The following is a 21,984-nucleotide window of genomic DNA, read 5'->3' as shown; positions in this document are numbered from 1 at the left end:
CACAATAACTCTTGAATGGCACCTCCCCCCTCCCTTTCTCTCCGCTCCCCATCCCCCTCCTTCTCTCTCCCCCTCCTTCTCTCTTCCGCTTCTTCTCCCTCCCCTCCCCTCCCCTCCCTCTCTCTCCCCTCCCCTCCTCCTCCTCATTCTCCCTCCCCTCCTTCTCCTTCCCCTCGTTCTCCTTTCCCTCTTTATCCCTCCCGTCCTTCTCCTCCTTATCCCTCCTGTCTTTCTCCCCTCCTTCTTCCTCCCACTCCTTCTCCCCTTCTCTCTCCTCCTCCTTCTTCTCTCTCCCCCTTCCTTCTTCTCTCTCCCCCTCCTTCTTCTCTCTCCTCCCCTCCTCGCTCCTCCCCTCCTTCTCTCTCCACTCCCCTCTTTCTCTCTCCGCTCCCCTCCTTCTCTCTCCGCTGCCCTCCTTCCCTCTCCTCCTTCGCCCTCCCCTCCTTCTCTCTCTGCTCTCCTCCTCTCTCCACTCCCCTCCTTCTCTCTCCGCTCCCCTCCTTCTCTCTCCGCTCCCCTCCTCTCTCCGCTGCCCTCCTTCTCTCTCCGCTCCCCTCCTTCTCTCTCCGCTGCCCTCCTTCTCTCTCCCCCTCCTTCTTCTCTCTCCTCCCCTCCTCGCTCCTCCCCTCCTTCTATCTCTGCTCTCCTTCTCTCTCCGCTCCCCTCCTCGCTCCTCCCCTCCTTCTCCCTCTGCTCTCCTTCTCTCTCCGCTCCCCTTCTTCTCTCTCCGCTCCCCTCCTTCTCTCTCCGCTGCCCTCCTTCTCTCTCCCCCTCCTTCTTCTCTCTCCTCCCCTCTTCACTCCTCCCCTCCTCCTCTCTCCGCTCCCCTCCTTCTCTCTCCGCTGCCCTCCTTCCCTCTCCTCCTTCGCCCTCTCCTCCTTCGCCCTCCCCTCCTTCTCTCTCTGCTCTCCTCCTCTCTCCACTCCCCTCCTTCTCTCTCCGCTCCCCTCCTTCTCTCTCCGCTCCCCTCCTTCTCTCTCCGCTGCCCTCCTTCTCTCTCCGCTCCCCTCCTTCTCTCTCCGCTCCACTCCTTCTCTCTCCGCTCCCCTCCTTCTCTCTCCGCTCCCCTCCTTCTCTCTCCGCTGCCCTCCTTCTCTCTCCCCCTCCTTCTTCTCTCTCCTCCCCTCCTCGCTCCTCCCCTCCTTCTCTCTCTGCTCTCCTTCTCTCTCCGCTCCCCTCCTTCTCTCTCCGCTCCCCTCCTTCTCTCTCCGCTCCCCTCCTTCTCTCTCCGCTCCCCTCCTTCTCTCTCCGCTGCCCTCCTTCTCTCTCCCCCTCCTTCTTCTCTCTCCTCCCCTCCTCACTCCTCCCCTCCTCCTCTCTCCGCTCCCCTCCTTCTCTCCGCTCCCCTCCTTCTCTCTCCCCTCCTTCTCTCTCCTCCTTCGCCCTCCCCTCCTTCTCTCTTTGCTCTCCTCCTCGCTCCTCCCCTCCTTCTCTCTCTGCTCTCCTCCTTCTCTCTCCGCTGCCCTCCTTCCCTCTCCTGATTCGCCCTCCCCTCCTTCTCTCTCCGCTCCCCTCCTTCTCTCTCTCCGCTCCCCATTTCCCTCCCCTCCTTCTCCCTCCCCTCTCTCTGCTCTCCTCCTCGCTCCTCCCCTCCTTCTCTCTCCTCTCCCCTCCTTCTCTCTCCACTCCCCTCCTTCTCTCTCCACTGCCCTCCTTCCCTCTCCTCCTTCGCCCTCCCCTCCTCTCTCCGCTCCCCATTTCCCTCCCCTCCTTCTCCCTCCCCTCCTTCTTCCTCCAACAGAAAGGTTGTGGGTACCATCTGGACCTGTTCTGGGTGGGTATTCTGATGGCAGTGTGTTCCTTCCTGGGCCTGCCCTGGTACGTGGCTGCAACTGTCATCTCCATCGCCCACATCGACTCTCTGAAGATGGAGAGTGAGTCCAGTGCCCCAGGAGAGCAGCCCCAGTTCCTGGGAGTCAGGTAGGGAGGGATACGGGGTTTCTATGAGTGAGGAGAGATATAGTGGGTGTGGGTGACAGGGTGAGTGTGTTAGAGGTTGACGGTGATGTTTGTTCTAACTCTGTGTGTATGTGTGTGTGTATGTGTGTTTTACAGGGAGCAGAGGTTGACGGGTATTCTGGTGTTTGTCTTAACTGGAGTTTCCATCTTCCTAGCTCCTGTCCTTCAGGTGAGTCAGTGAGAGAATGGGCCTCCACATCACAAAGTGGGTAGTGTTATGGAGGATTGTGTTAACCTGTATATTGTGTTTCCCCCCAGTACATCCCCATGCCTGTTCTCTACGGTGTCTTCCTCTACATGGGAGTAGCCTCACTCGCAGGAATACAGGTACATTTGTGTGTGTGTATGTGCACTCGTATGCGTGTCTGTCTGTCTGTGTGTGTATGTATGTATGTGTCTGCACGCACACATGCGTTTATGTGTGTGTGTGTGTGTGCACTCACCCACCTCCTCTCTCCCTCCTAGTTCTGGGAGCGTATCAAGCTGTACCTGATGCCAGCCAAGCACCAGCCAGACTTCTCCTTCCTGCGTCACGTTCCTCTGAGGAGAGTCCATCTCTTCACCCTGGTCCAGATTATCTGTCTGGCTGTCCTCTGGACCCTCAAGTCTACCGTAGCGGCCATCATCTTCCCTGTCATGGTGATCACTCTGTGTGTGTGTCTGCGTTGGAGGGGTAGTGTCGTGTGCAATACCAGCGACAACCTGAAGTCAATGTTAAATGAGTCATTCTTTATTATCAGCAAGCTGGAGAGGTTCCAACAAACTGAATGCAGCATAACACGCGTCGGTCGGGAGAGCCCCATTAGTTCTCCAATATACTGCTTACACAGACAGGTTATATTTTCATGATTCATGATTCATAACGAATTCATCATTAACCTTTGCTTCATGCATGCGACCGACCAATACCTCATGAGGCTTCTTCTCTCCAAGCTGAGACCTTGAAACTGAGATATCCCTTGGTTCTGGGCGTGCTGCCAAATTGCTTAGACGGATGGCGAGGATTCCTCCCAGGCACGATCAATCAGTCATTTGTATGACCCCAGTCAAATTGGTTATTAGAAACAAACATAAAATGTTCCTTCACACTCCTCTGCTTGGCAATCAGTAATTAGTACCGGGAGGTGTGCTCTTCACCTCTACAAGGCAATTAGTGTTAGTACTTCAGTCTACCCTGTTCTCTCAGTGGCGGTCTCATCGCCAAACTAAGACACTGAAACAAAGGCGCTTCGAACGAGTTGTTCTGCTGAGTTGTTTGATGAAGGAAAGAGAGGAAGACTCCACACCACTCTCTCATTGGACTATCTTACCTAGTTATTTTCAGAGGATTTCATTTGGCTCTTTTGTAGCTTTGGCAACTATGTGTGTGTGTTTCTATACCTGTTCCCTCCTCTACCTGGAGGCTTTACCTGTAGGCTTTACCTGTAGGCTTTACAGACCTTTTAATTTAGTGTACCCTGCGCACACAACCCATGTGAAATTCCTGGTCTCTGGCAGCGTTTGGAACTGCCGATCTGTGGTCAAGACCGCTGAGTACATCTCAGCCTATGCTGCCCTCCTGTTTTCTCTCTAGTCCGAGAGCATCTGGTCGTGGTGGTGGTGGCCACGGGCTACGAATTCCTCCTAAGTGGAGATTTTCTCTTTTTCTCCCGCACACCTGTCCATCTCCTCCTTTAAATTCCATGCTGTCACTTGTCCACTCAAGCTTAACATTGTTGCTATCTATCACCCACCAGGTCCCCTAAGAGTTCCTCAATGAGCTCGGTGAGCTCATTTCCTGACGATGGCTCACCTCTCTTCGTACTCGGCGACTTCAACCTCCCTACGTCTGCCTTCAATTAATTTCTCTCTAACTCTTTCTTCCCTCTCCTTGCCGCTTTTGACCTGACCCGTTCCCAGTCTCTTCCCACTCACAAGGCAGGCAATAGGCTTGACCTCATCTTTAATGGAGGCTGTTCGCCTATTAATCTCACTGCAACCCCCCCCCCCCCCCCCCCCCCTCCAAGTCTCTGATCACTACTGTGTTTCCTTTACTGTCTCCCTCTCCGCCAACAGCCACTCAGCCCCTACCCAGACGGTCATGCGCGGTCGCAGTCTTCACTCCCTCTCTCCCACTATTCTCATCCTATTATCTCTCACTTCTGCTTAATCCTTCTCCCCCCTCTGTATCCGAATTCTTCCTCTTCAATCCTACTCTCCTCCCTTTCCACATCCTATGACTTGCTCTGTCCCCCTTTTCTCCCGGCCGGCTCGGGCCTCCCTCCGAGTGACTCATTGCAATCTTAAAGAAGAGTGCTGCGGGAAGCTGAGGGAAAATGGAGGGAAAATAAACTTCCGGAGGACCTATCATCCTTTCACTTCCTCATCTCTATCTTCTCGTCCTCTGTATCTGCTGCTAAAACCACTTTCTGTCACTCTAACCCTAGGAAACTCTTTTCGACTTTCTCCTTAACCCCCCCCCCTCTACGAAGACGACTTAGTCAACCACTTTGAAAAGAAGGTTAGCGACATCCACTCTTCATTCACTCAGCCTACAGAGTCCATTGGTCCCACTCACACAAAACTACCCTACAACTTTCTCCCCTTTCTCTTCAGATAAAATCTTGCAACTACTGAGGTCCGGCCACCCAACAACCTGCCCGCTCGACCCCATCCCTTCCTCCCTTCTCCAGACCATCTCTGGAGACCTCCCATTTCTCACTGCCCTCATCAACTCCTCCCTGACCATCCCCTCTGACTTCAAACTGGCCAGAGTCGCTCCCCTCCTCAAGAAATCAGCACTCGGTCCCTCTGACATAAAAAAAATACAGACCAGTATCCCTTCGTTCTTTCATTTTCAAAACACTTGAGCATGCTGTCTCTAACCAACTCTCTCACTATCTCTCAGAACGATCTTCTTGACCCTAACCCGTCAGGCTTCAAGACGGTTCACTCAACTAAGACTGCTCCTCTCTGTGTCACAGAGGCTCTCCGCACTGCCAATGCTGACTCTCTCTCCTCTGTTCTCATCCTCCGAGATGTATCCACTGCCTTCAAAACAGTGAACCATTAGATCCTCCTCTCCACCCTCTCAGGGATGGGCATCTCAGGCTTTTCACACTCTTGAATTGCATCCTACCTGGCACGCCGCTCCTACCAATTGGCGACACACATCTCTGTGTGCCTGGCAGATATCTCAGATTGGATGTCGGCCCACCACTTCAGGCTCAACCTCGAAAAGACGGAGCTGCCTTTCCTCCCGGGGTAGGGCTGCCCACTCCCAAGACCTCTCCATCATAGTTGACAATTCCACAATGTCCCCCTCCCAGAGTGCAAAGAACCTTCGGCGTGACCCTGGAAAACACCATGCCGTTCTTTGCCAACATCAAAACAGTGACTCAATGACGCAGGTTCATGCTCTACAATATCCGTAGCATACGGCCCTGCCTCACACAGGAAGCGGTGCAGGTTCTAATCGAGGCACTTGTCATCTCCCGTCGGGACTACAACTCGCTGTTGGCTCGGCTCCCCACTTGTGCCATCAAACCCTTGCAACGTATTCAGAATGCTGCAGCCCGCCTGGTGTTCAACCTTCCCCAAATTCTCATCCTGCTCCTCCGCACATTCCACTGGCTTTCAGTCGAAGCTAACATCCACTACAAGACCATGATACTTGCCTATGGCACAGCAGGAGGAACAGCCTCTCCCTACCTTCAGGCTATGCTCAAACCCTACACCCCAAAACCCAAGTACTATGTTCTGTCAGCTCTGGTCTCTTGGCCCTCCCACTCCTACGAGGGGGCAGCTCCCACTCTGCCCAGTCCACGCTCTTTTCTGTCCTGGCACCCTAATAGTGGAACCAGCTTCCCCCTGAAGCTAGGACAGAGTCAAATCAAATCAAATTTGATTTGTCACATACACATGGTTAGCAGATGTTAATGTGAGTGTGGCAAAATGCTTGTGCTTCTAGGTCCGACCATGCAGTAATATCTAACAAGTAATCTAACAATTTCACAACAACTACCTTATACACACACACAAGTGTAAAGGAATGAATACGAATATGGACATAAAAATATATGAATGAGTGATGGCCAAACAGCATAGGCAAGATGGAGTAGATGGTATAGAGTACAGTATATATATATATGAGATGAGTAATGTAGGGTATGAAAACATTATATAAAGTGGCATTGTTTAAAGTGTCTAGTGATACATTTACTACATACATTTTTCCATTATTAAAGTGGCTGGAGTTGAGTCAGTATGTTGGCAGCAGCCACTCAATGTTAGTGGTGGCTGTTTAACAGTCTGATGGCCTTGAGATAGAAGCTGTTTTTCAGTCTCTCGGTCCCTGCTTTGATGCACCTGTACTGACCTCGCCTTCTGGATGATAGCGGGGTGAACAGGCAGTGGCTCGGGTGGTTGTTGTCCTTGATAATCTTTTTGACCTTCCTGTGACATCGGGTGGTGTAGGTGTCCTGGGGGGCAGGTAGTTTGCCCCTGGTGATGCGTTGTGCAGACCTCACTACCCTCTGGAGAGCCTTACGGTTATGGGCGTGTGGGAACAGCAGACTGGGATCAGGATTGATTGAATATGTCCGTAAACACACCAGCCAGCTGGTCTGTGCATGCTCTGAGGATGCGGCCGGGGATGCCATCTGGGCCTGCAGCCTTGCGAGGGTTAACACGTTTAACCTCTCTGGGATATGTGGTAGGGTAGTGTCCCACCTCGCCAACAGCCAGTGAAAGTGCAGGGTCGCCAAATTCAAAACAACAAAAATCTCATAATTAAAATTCCTCAAGCATACAAGTGTTTTACACCATTTTAAAAATACAATTCTCATTAATCCAGCCATCGTGTCTGATTTCAAAAATGCTTTACAGCGAAAGCACCACAAATGATTATGTTAGGTCACCACCAAGTCACAGAAAAACACAGCCATTTTTCCAGCCAAAGAGAGTCACAAAAAGCACAAATGGAGATAAAATGAATCACTAACCTTTGATGATCTTCATCAGATGACACTCATAGGACTTCATGTTACACAATACATGTATGTTTTGTTCACTAAAGTGCATATTTATATAATAAAATCTCATTTTACATTGCCGCGTTACGTTCAGTAGTTCTAAAACATGCGGTGATTGTGCAGAGAGCCACATTAATTTACAGAAACACTCATCATAAATGTTGATGAAAATACAAGTGTTATACATGGAATTAGAGATATGGATATGTGGGAAGCTAGCGTCCCACCTGACCAAAAGCCAGGGAAAATGCAGAGCGCCAAATTCAAATAAATTGCGAAAAATCTAACTTTCATTAAATCACACATGCAAGATAGCAAATTAAAGGTACACTTGTTGTGAATCCAGCCAACATGTCAGATTTCAAAAAGGCTTTTCGGCGAAAGCAAACGATGCTATTATCTGAGGATAGCACCTCCGTAAACAAAGAGAGAAAAGTATATTTCAACCCTGCAGGCGTGACACAAAACGCAGAAATAAAAATATAATTCATACCTTACCTTTGACGAGCTTCTTTTGTTGGCACTCCAATATGTCCCATAAACATCACAAATGGTCCTTTTGTTCGATTAATTCCGTCGATATATATCCAAAATGTCCATTTATTTGGCGTGTTTGATCCAGTAAAACACTGATTCCAACTTGCCCAACGTGACGACAAAATATCTCAAAAGTTACCTGTAAACTTTGCCAAAACATTTCAAACTACTTTTGTAATACAACTTTAGGTATTTTTTTACGTAAATAATCAATAAAATTGAAGACGGGATTATCTGTGTTCAATACAGGAGGAAAACAAACTGTAGCTAGCTTTCTTGTCACACGCCTCTATCTAACAGTACACTTCAAGTGACCCTCGTTCAAGATAGCCATACTTCTTCATTACACAAAGGAAAAACCTCAACCAATTTCTAAAGACTGTTGACATCCAGTGGAAGCGATAGGAACTGCAAGAAGGTCCCTTAGACATCTGGATTCCCAATGAAAACCCATTGAAAAGTGAGTGACCTCAAAAATAAAAATCTGAATGGTTTGTCCTTGGGGTTTCGCCTGCTAAATAAGTTTTGTTATACTCACAGACATGATTCAAACAGTTTTAGAAACTTCAGAGTGTTTTCTATCCAAATCTACTAATAATATGCATATCTTATCTTCTGAGGATGAGTAGCAGGCAGTTGAATTTGGGCATGCATTTCATCCGGATGTGAAAATACTGCCCCGTCACCAAGAACAATCTGCAACTGCTGTGTCAGATTTTTTAAAAGCATTACGGAAAATGCAAACCATGCAATAATCTGAGTACAGCGTTCAGACAACAAAGCAGCTAAAAAGATATCCGCCATATTGTGTATTCAACATTAGTCAGAAATAGCATCATAAATATTCACTTACCTTTGATGATCTTCATCAGATTGCACTTCCAGGAATCTCAGTTCCACAATAAATGTTTGATTTGTTCGATAAATTATGAACTTTATGTCCGAATAGCTTATTTTGTTAGGGCGTTTGGTAAACAAATCCAAACGCGCATTCAAGTCCAGCCGAACATCATGCGAAAAGTTCAAAAAGTTATATTACTGGTCGTAGAAACTTGTCAAACTAAGTATAGAATCAATCTTTAGGATGTTTTGTGTCATAAATCTTCAATAATGTTCCAACCGGAGAATTCCATTGTCTGTAGAAAAGCAATTGAACGAGAGCTAACTCTCTCGTGACCGTGCCTCATGAGCCTGTGGCACTCTGCCAGACACCTGGCTCAATCGCCTCTCATTCACCCCCACTTCACAGTAGAAGCCTCAAACAAAGTTCTAAAGACTGTTGACGTCTAGTGGAAGCCTTGGGAAGTGCAATATGACCCCATTTACACTGTATATTGGAATGGCAAAGAGTTGAAAAACTACAAACTTCAGAATTCCCACTTCCTGGTTGGTTTTTCTCAGGTTTTCGCCTGCCATATAAGTTCTGTTATACTCACAGACATCATTCAAACAGTTTTAGAAACTTCAGAGTGTTTTCTATCCAATACTACTAATAATATACATATATTCGCATTTGGGACAGAGTAGCAGGCAGTTTACTCTGGGCACCTTATTCATCCAAGCTACTCAATACTGACCCCCTTTCACCAAGAAGTTAAATGTTTTACTCACGTTGGCTACAGTGTAGGAGAGCCTGCAGGTTTTGGTAGCGGGCTGTAGCACTGTATTGTCCTCAAAGCGAGCAAAGAAGTTGTTTAGTCTGTCTGGGAGCAAGACATCCTGGTCCGCAACGGGGCTGGTTTTTCTTTTGTAAAAAAACAACAACCCACATGCACTTGACTTTTTCCCCATTTACTAGCTCTGACTTTTCTGATAGCTACTTTATTGTACTTACTATGACTGTGATACAGTATGTGGTTGTCCCACCTAGCTATCTTAAGATGAATGCACTAACTATAAGTCGCTCTGGATAGAAACGTCTGCTAAATTAGGAAAATGTCAATGTAAAAAAACATTCCTTATCCCGGGATACTTCAACTGGTGACTATCCGGAAGAATAAAATAAAGGCGCGCTCTGCTTGCCGCATAAATCTGACAGATTTATTGACGGGATCAGTAATCAGATTTATGCAGCAAGCAGAGGGCTCCTTTTCTTTATTCTCCCGGGATAGAGTACCGATGGGAGGATCCTGGGGTAAGGAATGTTTTGGGGATTTTCCAAATCCCACCTTTTTTACGTTTAAGCTGGGCTGAAGTTGGTTATACCTTCTTTCCTATTGGAAATGTGAGCCGGTGCATAGATTGATGGGGATACGTACCCTTTTATTTTCTCGATGTGTAGATCCTGGGTCTGATGGTGGTGCGTAAGATGATGGACCTGATGTTCTCTCAACACGACCTGGCCTGGCTGGATGACATCCTGCCGGAGAAAGAAAAGAAGAAGGAGAAGGATGGGAAGAAAAAGAAAGACCACAAAAGGACCAAAGCAGCAGAGCCGGAGAGCGACGAGGAGGTGAGAGACGAGGACTAGCAGACACACACACACACAGTGCCAGAATGGCAGTGGGAGTAGGATGTAATGGCGGTGTGGTGTGTAGAAGTGGCTCCATCTGTTTTGTTGAGTGTTTTATATCGATGTGTGTTGTTCCTCGGATTGTTATCTCTGACTAATACCTTTCTCTTTTCTCTGTCCCACAGTGTTGCTGAAAAGGCACTGTATAACACTTACTATTGCCTGTTTGTCTGCCTCGATGTTGGTTGGTCTGCCTTTGTGTGTGTGGGTGTGTCTTGATGTCTTTCTCCCTCCCACTTTTACCTGCATGGTTCAATCCTGTCTTTGTAGTAGAATCGGTCCGTTTTGCTTAGATTTAAGCATGCAATGTGTGTGTGAGCGTGTGCTTGGATGTGTGTGTGTGTATTTGGGGCATCATCCCTCACGTCTCTGTTAAGCCACTCCTCTGTCAGTTCCTCCTGCATGCTGATAGTTTCCCTCCTGTTTCCCCCCTCTGCCACAGCCCAAGAGTCCCCTCCCTCCTCCAGTGAAGATACCCATGGACACCATAGACCTGCCTTCAGCACCTGACCCCTCTGTAACCCCACCCACCCAGCCCCCCGTCTGACTGTGAGTAAACCTCTCTTGAGGGACCCAATGAATGTGGACTGTTGTATGTATTACTGTGATGTCATTATTGTGCGACAGATAGAGCACATAATACTGTGATGTTACTGATGTATGTTATGAGACACTGAAGGTTTTATATATATTTTTGTCCTCCCTCACCAATTCTTACCTCTGCCATTCAACCGTGTGTGTGTGTGTGTGTGTGTGTGTGTGTGTGTGTGTGTGTACAGGAGAAAAACGTTTACACTAGTGTAAATCCAGATGGAAGTCACCGGATGCATCCCCCCGGCCCTGACGCACACACACCGACTGGGGACTACACTGCCAGAATGTCCACACTTATGACTACTGACACACACATGTAAAAACACACACACACTTACTACTGCCAGCTAGACTACTGACAACTACTGTATAATCCCACGCACAGCTAATAACTATTAGCAAACATCCATTTACTATTAGCATTCTTTACCACTGTTTTTACTTAAAAAAAACGTAATACACATTAAATTTCAGATAAATGTATACAAATATTCTATAAAATGTAGATATGATGTGATGTTTAACATGTAAACAAATGTCTATTACATTCAGCTGGATAGTAGTTAGTTATTATACTTTTAAATATTGTACAAATCACAGTACGGTCTGGGAGACATACCCAGACACATGAATCACACGCCGCTCTGAACCATAAGTCTACTGTCCGAGGCTGTTGGAGCATAGATCGCGGTGTGTGGACTGAGGTTTCTTTTCCCTCAACATATTCTCTGATCTCCAGCGCCTGCTTAAAACCACTGGATGCTGTGTGTGTTTTTTCCTGCGCTATCCTTTGGCCCTACTGTAGTTTGTGAGGGCCGACTGACAGTCGTTTAGATACCAGAGCCCATGCACCTGAAACCAATGCAGAAGTCGTTTTTTGTGTGTGTTTGTTTTGATGATGTCTCCCGTGTGTAATTTATTCACTGTGTGCCATGTGGTTTGTAGCAGGAACCTCTTGTACTAATGTAACGACGACTCTGAAGGCACAGTTAGCAAAGGATGGGCTATAATGTGACGGTAACCCAATATTATAATGCAGTGTTATTCTGCAAATTGACCACAAGAAGCCATCAGATTGCTATCAATTTGCATGCCCCCAGACCACTGTCTTTTTCCACTGGCACTGACTTTGCCGATAAATACTTTGTTGAGGGAAAATGTACTTGATACCATTGTGATGTGTTGTTATCTCACCTACAGTAGTTATCTTAAGATGAACGAACTAAGTGTGAAACTATGTTTGTGCGTGCTCGTGAGACTGTGATTGTGTGAGCTCATGAGGGTGAGAGCGTTTGTGTGTGTAACCTGGGCTTGTTGCACCTGAATGTGCCTCCCTCAGAGTCCCCCCCCCCCCCCCCCCCCACACACACACAACCCTCACCCCACCAGCTGAATCCCAGGTGAGCCTTACCTACGGATCCTCATCACGCCCTCCTGTTCCCCCGTTCGCCATCCAGGTAGAGTCTGAGGAGACTGTCCTCTATTCAAGGTGCCACAACCTTTGCCCCCGCATTAACCTCTGTCCTCCAAATGGATGCTATCTGACCTCTAAGACTCAACGAGGCCCGCAACAATACAAACACTCACACTCTTGTCGCTATTACTTAGGCAACTAAATTGTACTGTAGGTTGACAGCACATACAGTGGGGAGAACAAGTATTTGATACACTGCCGATTTTGAAGGTTTTCCTACTTACAAAGCATGTAGAGGTCTGTAATTTTTATCATAGGTACACTTCAACTGTGAGAGACGGAATCTAAAACAAAAATCCAGAAAATCACATTGTATGATTTTTAAGTAATTAATTAGCATTTTATTGCATGACATAAGTATTTCATCACCTACCAACCAGTAAGAATTCCGGCTCTCACAGACCTGTTAGTTTTTCTTTAAGAATCCCTCCTGTTCTCCACTCATTACCTGTATTAACTGCACCTGTTTGAATTCATTACCTGTATAAAAGACACCTGTCCACACACTCAATCAAACAGACTCCAACCTCTCCACAATGGCCTCTGCGAATGAAATGAAACTTAATTACTTAAAAATCATACAATGTGATTTTCTGGATTTTTGTTTTAGATTCCGTCTCAATTCTATGGCAACAGCTCTGGTGGACATTCCTGCAGTCAGCATGACAATTGCACGCTCTGTGGCAGTGTGTTGTGTGATTAAACTGCACATTTTAGAGTGGCCTTTTATTGTCCCCAGCACAAGGTTAATCTGTGTAATGATCATGCTCTTTTGTCAGCTTCTTGATATGCCACACCTGTCAAGTTGATGGATTATCTTGGCAAAGGAGAAATGCTCACCCTAACAGCATAACAGCATCTAACATCCGTAAACTAATTTGTGCACAACATTTTTTACATGTTTTTTTTGTGTGGATGGAACATTTCTGGGATATTTTATTTCAGCTCATGAAGCGTTGGACAAACAATTTACATGTTGCATTTACATTTTTGTTCTGTGTGTGTGTGTGTGTTTCTCTGTCTCTCTCACTCTCTTTTTTATATATAAATGTATTATAATAATAATGTTTTGGACATAAAATTAAAAGTACATTTAAAAAATCATCTGAAAGTGATGTTAATTTAGATAATCTGTTACCAATTATTCCCACGCATAAATAGAGGCATATGTGATCGTATCTCAATGTAATCAAGGTTTGAAATGATTCTGTTTTTGTCAAATACTGTATCTGTTTGAGCTTCTTGCGGTCAATTTTCAGTGTACAAATTATGTATAACTATGTTCAACTACGTTCAAGAAAAAATCGAATCGCGGCTGAATGTAATTTGGAACCCCTGGTTTATAGCATTTATTCGTGTTTTGTGTTCAGTGCATTCACCTTTATGAGTGTATGTGTATACATTTCAGAGTATATTTACTTTGTATTGTAAAGATTTACAAACACGTGTTAATAAAATGGTATGCAAATATGCTACAGGTCTTGTCTGAATTTTGTGATTTTTTTTTATCCCTGAGAATTTATCCTTTAGCATGTAAACAACCTAATAACGTCATGGTCTTCTCAGATACATTTTTAAGGAACACAGAACTAGCATACAAGTAAAGATAATGTTTATTGAAAAAGTTGCCAGCTAACTACATCAGAAATTCCACAACCATTTTCATGATTCTTTGCTCCCTTCTGATTTGCCAGAAATCGTCCCTATTTCCGGTTTGTGATCCAAACACTTCTCTGTTCTGAGCCGAAACAACTGTAGCTAGACGGATCGATAGACAACAACCATCATGGGTGAAATGGCAGAACTCACGGATAAATTCAGCTCATTCACAATGACTCAATTAAACGAGTTGCTTGAAGACGATGAAAAACTAAATGATATTGTCAAAGAAATGGACGAGGTAAGTTCCCATTGTGTTTCGCTAGCGTTAGCTATCCCTAGTAACGCTAACCAGAATCAAAACATCTAGCTTGCTGTGCACTTATGTATGTCGTCAGGCAGACCTGGCTTCATTCATAAATTCCTTCTGAATGCATTGAGCAAGCTCATCAACATCCACCTCTTTGCAGCACAAAGACATCAAGACACACTCACATTTACAAAGAAGCGTGCTCCTTGTACTGTACTCAACATTTGGCACAATATTTCTATTGTCGAATCACTTTCGACAATAACCCTGTTTGTGTACATATAGCAGGTCACAAATGGTATTGCGGCATTGTCATTAAGGCACAAATGCAATCTGATGCCCATTTTTACAGAAGTAATGGACCCACCCGCGTTTAGGAACTGAACAGATTTGAGGGGACCTGGTCTGTCTTATGGTACCTAGTAGTGGTGGTATTTGATCCTATTATATGCTAAGGGAACACACAAGACAACCGGCCATCAGCTCTCTGGAAGGTGCGACATCTGTGAAAAGTTGGGAGAGGTTTTCCTATTGAGTAATCTAGGTGGAGCACACCTCTTTAGTCATCATTTTTGACACATTTAGCACACAGAGCACAGCAGGTTCATACGCAGATATATTACGACTATAAATACCTAGGGCTGGGCTGTATACCGGTATTGATGCACGGATCGGTTTGGGTTTTTACTTGACCCTCAATACCGGTATTTGAATGTTTGGTTTGTTAAATGTGAAAAGCAGTGTGTAACGTCCATTTTTATAGTTTGGTTCGCTACTTGAGCCATCTATCTCCACTCTCTATGCCGCTTTCCCACACGGACCTAGCCAAGCCCCCCTGTCACTCAAGGAGCGCATTTGATGTTCCTCAACCACCGGACACTTGCATTCAGTCTGCATGGTCAATGCAGCATATGCAACACTGTTGATGACAACGATGCGGTTGTCACGTTGCTTCTTAATATAAATACACTAGCATTCTATAATTACACTGTTATCTTGTGTTTCTTACATCTGCAAACAGCTAGTTTGTCTTTTGTTAGAAAGTTGTTCCTAAATCTTGTTAGCCGCTAATGCTAATCGCCAGCTAGCTATTAAATGTACTGAGTCAGAGCAAGCGTAATTAGCTATACAGCATGATAATACCAGTGCTGGTGTAGACCTAAATCAGCATGTTGTTTTTGCAACAGTGTCTTATAAATTAGAGGCAAACGCAAAGCAAGAATATGTTAGCTACATAAAGTAGCTAAGAGAACACATTCAATGTGCCCCCCCCCCCCCCCCCCCCCCCCCCCCCAAAAAAAAACTATTCCGATGATTCCAACAGTTCACCCAAGTGTTTTGCTCTAAATCGCAAGTCAATTTGCAACATTTGGTTAAAAATAAGGCCCAGATTACTTGCACATATCGTGCAGCCCAAGTGTCAGTGTGGAGATCTCAAATGCAGAAATGAATGAAAATTATGACTTTTGGGTTTGAAGTTGAATTGAACAGTATGAAACAATCAGTATGGAGAAAGTCCCATTGAAATCACTTAGAATGTATGTGTTGCCACCCTAGGGTCACACACTACTCATAAAGCATATTTAGAACATTTCTTATTAAAAAACATAAAATAACATCATAGTGTCATTTTTGTATTTCTTTTTAATACAGTGCTATAATATTTTGGCCATATCGCCCAGCCCTATAAACACCTCTCACAGCCGGTTGACATCTGGTTAAATAAGATATACTTTATTAGTCCATGCAAGATGGACATTTGTCGTCTTCTTTTTTATTTTTTCAATTTTATTTCACCTTTATTTAACCAGGTAGGCTAGTTGAGAACAAGTTCTCATTTACAACTGCGACCTGGCCAAGATAAAGCATAGCAGTGTGAACAGACAACAACACAGAGTTACACATGGAGTAAACAATAAACAAGTCAATAACACAGTAGAGAAAAAGAGTATATACATTGTGTGCAAAAGGCATGAGGGGGTACAGGCGAATAATTACAATTTTGCAGATTAACACTGGAGTGATAAATGAGCAGATGGTCATGTGCAGGTAGAGATACTGGTGTGCAAAAGAGCAGAAAAGTAAATAAATAAAAACAGTATAGGGATGAGGTAGGTAAATTGGGTGGGCTATTTACAGATGGACTATGTTTATCCAACCCCACCGATATACACACATTAGGTTGGAGAAGCTGGAGCAGAGGACGGATGTCAGTGTTTTCAAAAACTGTGTACAGCATTCTGCCACTATGTTGTTCATCATCTCTCCATCCCTAGCTAGCCTTGTGTAGTGTAGGTTTTGGGAAATCTGTCTTCTGGCTTCTTCATCTTCTGTATTTGTATATCCAGTAGACATGTACAGTACCAGTCAACTTTGGACACACCAACTCAATCAAGGGTTTTTCTTTATTTTCTACATTGTAGAATAATAGTGAAGACATCAAAACTATGAAATAACACATATATGGAAGCACATAGTAACCAAAAAAGTGTTAAACAAATCCAAATGTATTTTATATTATTCAAAGTAGCCACCCTTTACCTTGATGACAGCTTTGTGTAACAGTATAGACTTTACGTCCGTCCCCTCTCCCCGACCTGGGCGCGAACCAGGGACGCTCTGCGCACGTCAACAGTCACCCTCGAAGCATCGTTACCCATCGCTCCCCAAAAGCCGCGGCCCTTGCTGAGCAAGGGGAACCACTACTTCAAGGTCTCAGAGCAAGTGACGTCACCGATTGAAACACCACTAGCGCGCACCACTAACTAGCTAGCCGTTTCACATCGGCTACACTTGCACATTCTTGGCATTCTCTCAACCAGCTTCCTGAGGAATGCTTTTACAACCGTCTTAAAGGAGTTCCCACATATGCTGAGCACTTGTTGACTGCTTTTCCTTCACCATCTTCTGTATCTACCTTGTCACAACACAATTGATTGGCTCAAACGCATTATTAAGAAGGAAAGAAATTGCACAAATGAACATTTAACAAGGCACACCTGTTAATTGAAATGCATTCCACGTGACTACTTCATGAAGCTGGTTGAGAGAATCCCAAGAGTGTGCAAAGCTGTCATCAAGGCAAAGGGTGGCTACTTTTGAAGAATCTCAAATATAAAATATATTTTGATTTGTTTAACACTTTTTTTGGTTAATACATGATTTAATGTGTTATTTCATCATTTTAATGTCTTCACTAATATTCTACAATGAAGAAAATAGTAGAAAGAAAGAAAAAAACAGAAACGATTAGGTGTGTCCAAACTTTTGACCGGTACTGTATGTGGCTGAATCGAGACTCCCCACCATGACACTGGTGAAAGATGCTAGTCCTTACCCACCAATGTGGAAATAGATTTACACAAACAACCTGTGAGCAGAGATGCAAATCTGTGGTTGTGGCTGCCTCTACGGCTGGAAGGCTGTCTAGTGGCTGCTACTCTGGCTTGATGCCAGCAAGGCACCATACTATCCCAACCATGTTATTTATGATTTAATTATAGCTTAGTTCATTAGTACTGATATCTTTACAATCCCCTTCACCAAAAACGTACACGTAGATTATAAATCCCTGTAATAGACACACAAGTCGTAGACTACTATATCTGCATTGTATCGCTGCAGAAAGCAGAGCTCTTGATCGCTCTGAGGGCAGTGAAATCAATACAGGACATACACAGTCAAACACAGTTTAAACACCGTCACTGATAGCCTGCTGAACTCTATAGTGAACCGGTGCAGGGCTGGGGCCAAGCAAGGCTAAAACACAGCACTCAATAAAGGTATGGAGTAATCAGTGTCCTCCATAAGAATAGACTCATTTAACCTCCAGCGGTTAGGCTCTAAGCTGGCTTGTCCCTGACCTATAGGTCTACATACCACGGCGTGGAGGTCTGGGTGGGTCGATCTCTCTCTGTCTGCATGTATTGTGTTTAGTGCTACTGACCCCACCTTCCCTCTTGTCTCCTTATCTCCCTTTTACCTCTCTCCCTGTGTGTACGGTGTGTGTGTCTATGTCACTGTGTGTGTTATAGATGCGTGAGGTGCAGCAGGTGAAGGAGCTGACCCTAGGCAGTAACATCAGCCTGGCTGAACAGAACCTCCAGCTGCAGCCGAGACTGGACCTGCAGAAGAACCAGCTCACCTCACGCTATCGCCACCTACAGGAGCTCTACGACAACTACCAGCTACGCAAGTCCACACTTGGTAAGAGCCCTAAACACGCTACCCAAGCAAGTCCACACTCTGTAAGAGCCCTAGCTAGTCCACAATTGGTAAGAGCTTTAGCACACTAGATAAGAACGCTAGAAAGTCCACATTCGATAAGAGCCCTAGCTAGTCCACATTACTAGGTCCACAGCGTGTACCAGTCTCTGTCTCTACATCTCAATCTGTGCACTGTTGCTCTCTGAAAGACTAGTCTTTCTCTCTCTGTGTCTGTGTTGGTAGCTGACTGTTCTACCAGCTGCATGTCTGTCTGGTCTAGCCAGTTCAGTCAGTTGTCGTTCCAAGATACTGATCCTCTGTCATTCGGGTTGTCACAACATGGCCACGATAGACAGGAGGGAAGCACACAGACTTTCTAAAATGGCTGTGACGATACCAGTATCGCAACGTTTTTTTCTTTCTTCCCCCATGTCAAAAATTCAAACACGAAGCAGGCCAAACTCTTTGGTCTTTTAAAAACCTGCTGTATGTAAAATATTGTGTGATTTTTATAGTTTGGAAAATAAATAAATGTGACTCTGTTTTCCTAAAGAAGCTAAATCCGCTTCCTGTTTTGTTTTCTTTCCACAGTACTAACAAGTATGGCGATCGTCCCGGCCCTACTTTCTAACCACAGTTTCCACCACCAAACTAAGCCCTAACATTAACCCCTAAATCAAGAACAGATATCTTATGTGCTTGATCTTCAATACATTTTCTTTGTCCTTTCTAGCATGGCCATCTAGTGATCACTGTGTCAGTCAGCTGTTACCTGATACCCCTGTCTTTCCTGTACTCAATGCTGCTTTGCGTCCTTTGAATGGCCCTGCCAGCCAGCTACTGTAGTCCCGTCACATTCCAGCCCTGCCCCAGAAATCAGGTCACGACTTAGATTCAGGACAGTGATTCACTGTGTGGTGATCAGTGTTTGTTTTAGTGTTTTCTAACTGTTTCTCTTTCTCAGACCCTGGTACAGAGAACAGTTCTCTGGACATTCTGCTGGCTCTGCTGCAAGCTGAGGGAGCCAAGATAGAGGAAGAGACTGAGGTGAGACACACAATAATACACTCACAACTACACACGAACACCGATCAATACAGTCATGTACACACTCGGGGGTGGAAGTAGAATTCATTTCTTCCCGGTACAAAATCTCCTATATTTGCACGTGCACCAACATGTTTTTATGGGTCTAATCATAGAATTAGGTATTTTATTTCACCTTTATTTAACCAGGTCGGCCAGTTGAGAACACCTTTATTTAACCAGGGAGGCCAGTTGAGAACACCTTTATTTAACCAGGTAGGCCAGTTGAGAACAAGTTCTCATTTACAACTGTGACCTGGCCAAGATGAAGCAAAGCAGTGTGACACATACAACAGTTACACATGGAATAAACAAACGTACAGTCAATAACACAATAGAAATATACAGTGTGTGCAAATGAAGTAAGGAGGTAAGGCAATAAATATGTCAATAGTGGCAAACTAATTACAATTTAGCTATTGACACTGGAGTGATAGATGTGGGATGAGGATGCGCAAGTAGAAGTACTGGTGTGCCAAAGAGCAGAAAAACTAAAACAAATATGGGGATGAGGTAGGTAGTTGGTTGGGCTATTTACAGATCGGCTGTGTACAGCTGCAGCGATCGGTAAGCTGCTCTGACAGTTTACCGATCTGATATCAAATCCATATTAATTCAATAGGATCTCTGTGGGCCTTGTCATAAAAACTTGTCATTTCACTTTTAAAATGTATGACCTTTTATTGGGGCATAAACACAACCAGTCATGGTTTTTTATCTGATTGTCAGACAATCACTTCAAAAGGGCTTTACTAGGCTACATGCACGTTCACACATTCCATTCTCCAAACAGTGGTGAATGGAACAAGACATGTTAAACAAAACACCAAAAAGTATAATGACATTTGGCGATTGTTTGTCCCTTCAGTCCGTGCATCGGCCACTCCTCTCTGCCTTGGCAAAATGTCCGTGTTTTCATTGAACCACTTCGGATTTTGGAGTGTAGGCTATACCACTTGTTTTCCAATCCATTTGCATTTTTCATGCCTCAGACATGCGGTAATGATAAAAAAGGAGTGTAATAGCCTAGTTTTCTTGACATTTTGTTTTAATTATTGTGATAGGTTCATGTTTTACCAGTATGGCATACCCTCACTATTTATTTTGCCCGGGATACCGTACAGCCTTATTTTCACCCCTGTACAATAATACTCACTCTAAGGTGTTTTGTGTTGACGTGTGTTAGTTTGTGTTTGCTTGTGTTGTCCCTGTGTAGAACATGGCAGACTCGTTCCTGGATGGAGAGCTGCCTCTCGACTGCTTTATCGACGACTACCAGCAGAGGCGCCATCTCGCTCACCTGCGCCGCGTCAAGATTGACAAACTCCGAGAGCTGGCGCTGAAGGGTCTCACTCGGCCCCCCCAGATTCCCTCCCAGCCCAGCCGACCCCAGGACATCCCCTCTACCAATGGGGCCCCCACCCACCAATCCACACGAGCTGCCTCTTCTCCCTCCCCTCAGCACAGCGGCCTACCCTATCCAGTCGCCCCCTATCCCCCAATGCCTTTCCCCAGCTGCCCTTACATGCCCCAGCAACAGCCCATCTCCCCCTCTCCACACCTGCCCCCCAGGACTGGCTTCATCATGCAGTGAGGTGGTGTCAGTCTCCATAGAAACATTATGGATGACCTTCCCTACCTTTTGACCTGTGGCACACAAGGGTTGGTGACCTAACCAATTACAGCCCCTCTGTCAGTAACAGAGGGAAATGTCCTCTGACCAGCTTCTCAGAGGCTCTCCGCTCTCACAGACACTCTATCCAGTGACTACAGCCTGGACGGTACATTAGGGGTTGGTTCTCTTTTAGTTTTATTCCAAGACTAACTTTCTGATTTAATCTTCTGAACACATAGCTAAACCTAACCGTCTGACTGGTAGATATGCTATCAGCTATGGTAACTTGCAGTATAGATGTTTTTGTAAGCCAAAGGTCCCTCTGGTGTGTGCGCGCAGAGGTTGGTATCAAGTTAGCTCAAAAGTTCCATCAACGAACAGGAATTATACAAATAGTATATTTTCATTTAAATTCAAAATGTACTGCATGGCATAGTAAAGATTTTAAAATCAACTAATTGATAAGTCTTGCTGGGAGGATGTGAGTTCAGGTGCGAAAAGTTCATGGTACATTCTTAGTCTTGTTTGTGTTCTTAAGATAAACATTTGGGGTGGATATGAATCTTACTACACACTTGGCTAGTTTACTGGTGTAAGAGGGAGTTCTCCCAACTGGAATTGATAATTGTAACATTTTTAGAGCAATAACCATGCAGCTTAAGTTGATGTCAGTTTGTCCAGGGTAGGGAGTGTTTGTATGCCTGATGGGCTGGGTGCTCGCCAGCCAGGCTACAGCACTCTTGGATTAGTATCAGTGATTGATCCTATTCAATTATTTTAATGATTAATTCTATGCACTACACCTAGCTGTAATCTGTACAGTGGGTTCTCAGTTGCACTTACAGAACAGCTCACTGCAAGTAGGGAAAGCATATAGGGGTTCAAATGTAACTATTTAAAGGTATTTTTAACCCCCCCCAGTATGGTACCGGTTTTATACTCCATTAGGAACTAACTAATGTAATGCTAGACTAGCAGACTGGTTGACATGCTCACTTTCAATAATAACCAATAAAATTGTTATCATTGATACTGTGTGGTCTGTTCGTTGCCATCTACTGGACACCAAACATTAAGAAC

The 21,984-nt window shown here is 45.0% G+C and overlaps 2 protein-coding genes across 5 annotated transcripts in view; both read left to right on the top strand.

The window, feature by feature from the left end:
* Positions 1 to 13,558, top strand: part of LOC109880103 (electrogenic sodium bicarbonate cotransporter 4) — a 38,729-nt gene extending 25,171 nt beyond the window's left edge. For 3 of the 4 annotated variants that reach the window (XM_031808929.1, XM_031808924.1, XM_031808925.1), the window contains 6 exons: positions 1,742 to 1,920; positions 2,056 to 2,128; positions 2,218 to 2,286; positions 2,425 to 2,598; positions 9,790 to 9,960; positions 10,463 to 13,558. In XM_031808929.1, coding sequence (XP_031664789.1) covers positions 1,742 to 1,920; positions 2,056 to 2,128; positions 2,218 to 2,286; positions 2,425 to 2,598; positions 9,790 to 9,960; positions 10,463 to 10,567 — 771 coding nt within the window. In that variant the 3' untranslated portion in view covers positions 10,568 to 13,558. Of the gene's footprint in view, positions 1 to 1,741; positions 1,921 to 2,055; positions 2,129 to 2,217; positions 2,287 to 2,424; positions 2,599 to 9,789; positions 9,961 to 10,145; positions 10,160 to 10,462 lie in introns of those variants that run through there. The other variant, XM_031808926.1, reaches the window with a different exon arrangement.
* Positions 13,559 to 13,783: 225 nt separating this feature from the next.
* LOC109880096 (vacuolar protein sorting-associated protein 37B) lies at positions 13,784 to 21,934 on the top strand. Its single transcript, XM_020472336.2, has 4 exons — positions 13,784 to 13,988; positions 18,032 to 18,203; positions 19,168 to 19,250; positions 20,506 to 21,934. Exons 1-4 carry the CDS (start codon positions 13,875 to 13,877, stop codon positions 20,881 to 20,883), a joined length of 747 nt encoding a protein of 248 aa, XP_020327925.1. The 5' UTR covers positions 13,784 to 13,874; the 3' UTR covers positions 20,884 to 21,934.
* Positions 21,935 to 21,984: the final 50 nt, after the last annotated feature.

The sequence above is a fragment of the Oncorhynchus kisutch genome, linkage group LG29 (genome assembly GCF_002021735.2).
Source record: "Oncorhynchus kisutch isolate 150728-3 linkage group LG29, Okis_V2, whole genome shotgun sequence".
In the NCBI taxonomy this organism is placed as follows: Eukaryota; Metazoa; Chordata; class Actinopteri; order Salmoniformes; family Salmonidae; genus Oncorhynchus; species Oncorhynchus kisutch.
Note: the sequence above shows the minus strand (reverse complement) of the source record. Positions and strands in the feature narration are given on the sequence as shown.

Coding starts and splice junctions, on each gene's coding strand:
- LOC109880096 (XM_020472336.2), top strand. CDS start 13,875: ATGGGTGAAATGGCAGAACTCACGGATAAATTCAGCTCATTCACAATG. Junction 13,989..18,031: donor TTGTCAAAGAAATGGACGAG/GTAAGTTCCCAT, acceptor TGTGTGTTATAG/ATGCGTGAGGTGCAGCAGGT. Junction 18,204..19,167: donor GCTACGCAAGTCCACACTTG/GTAAGAGCCCTA, acceptor TCTCTTTCTCAG/ACCCTGGTACAGAGAACAGT.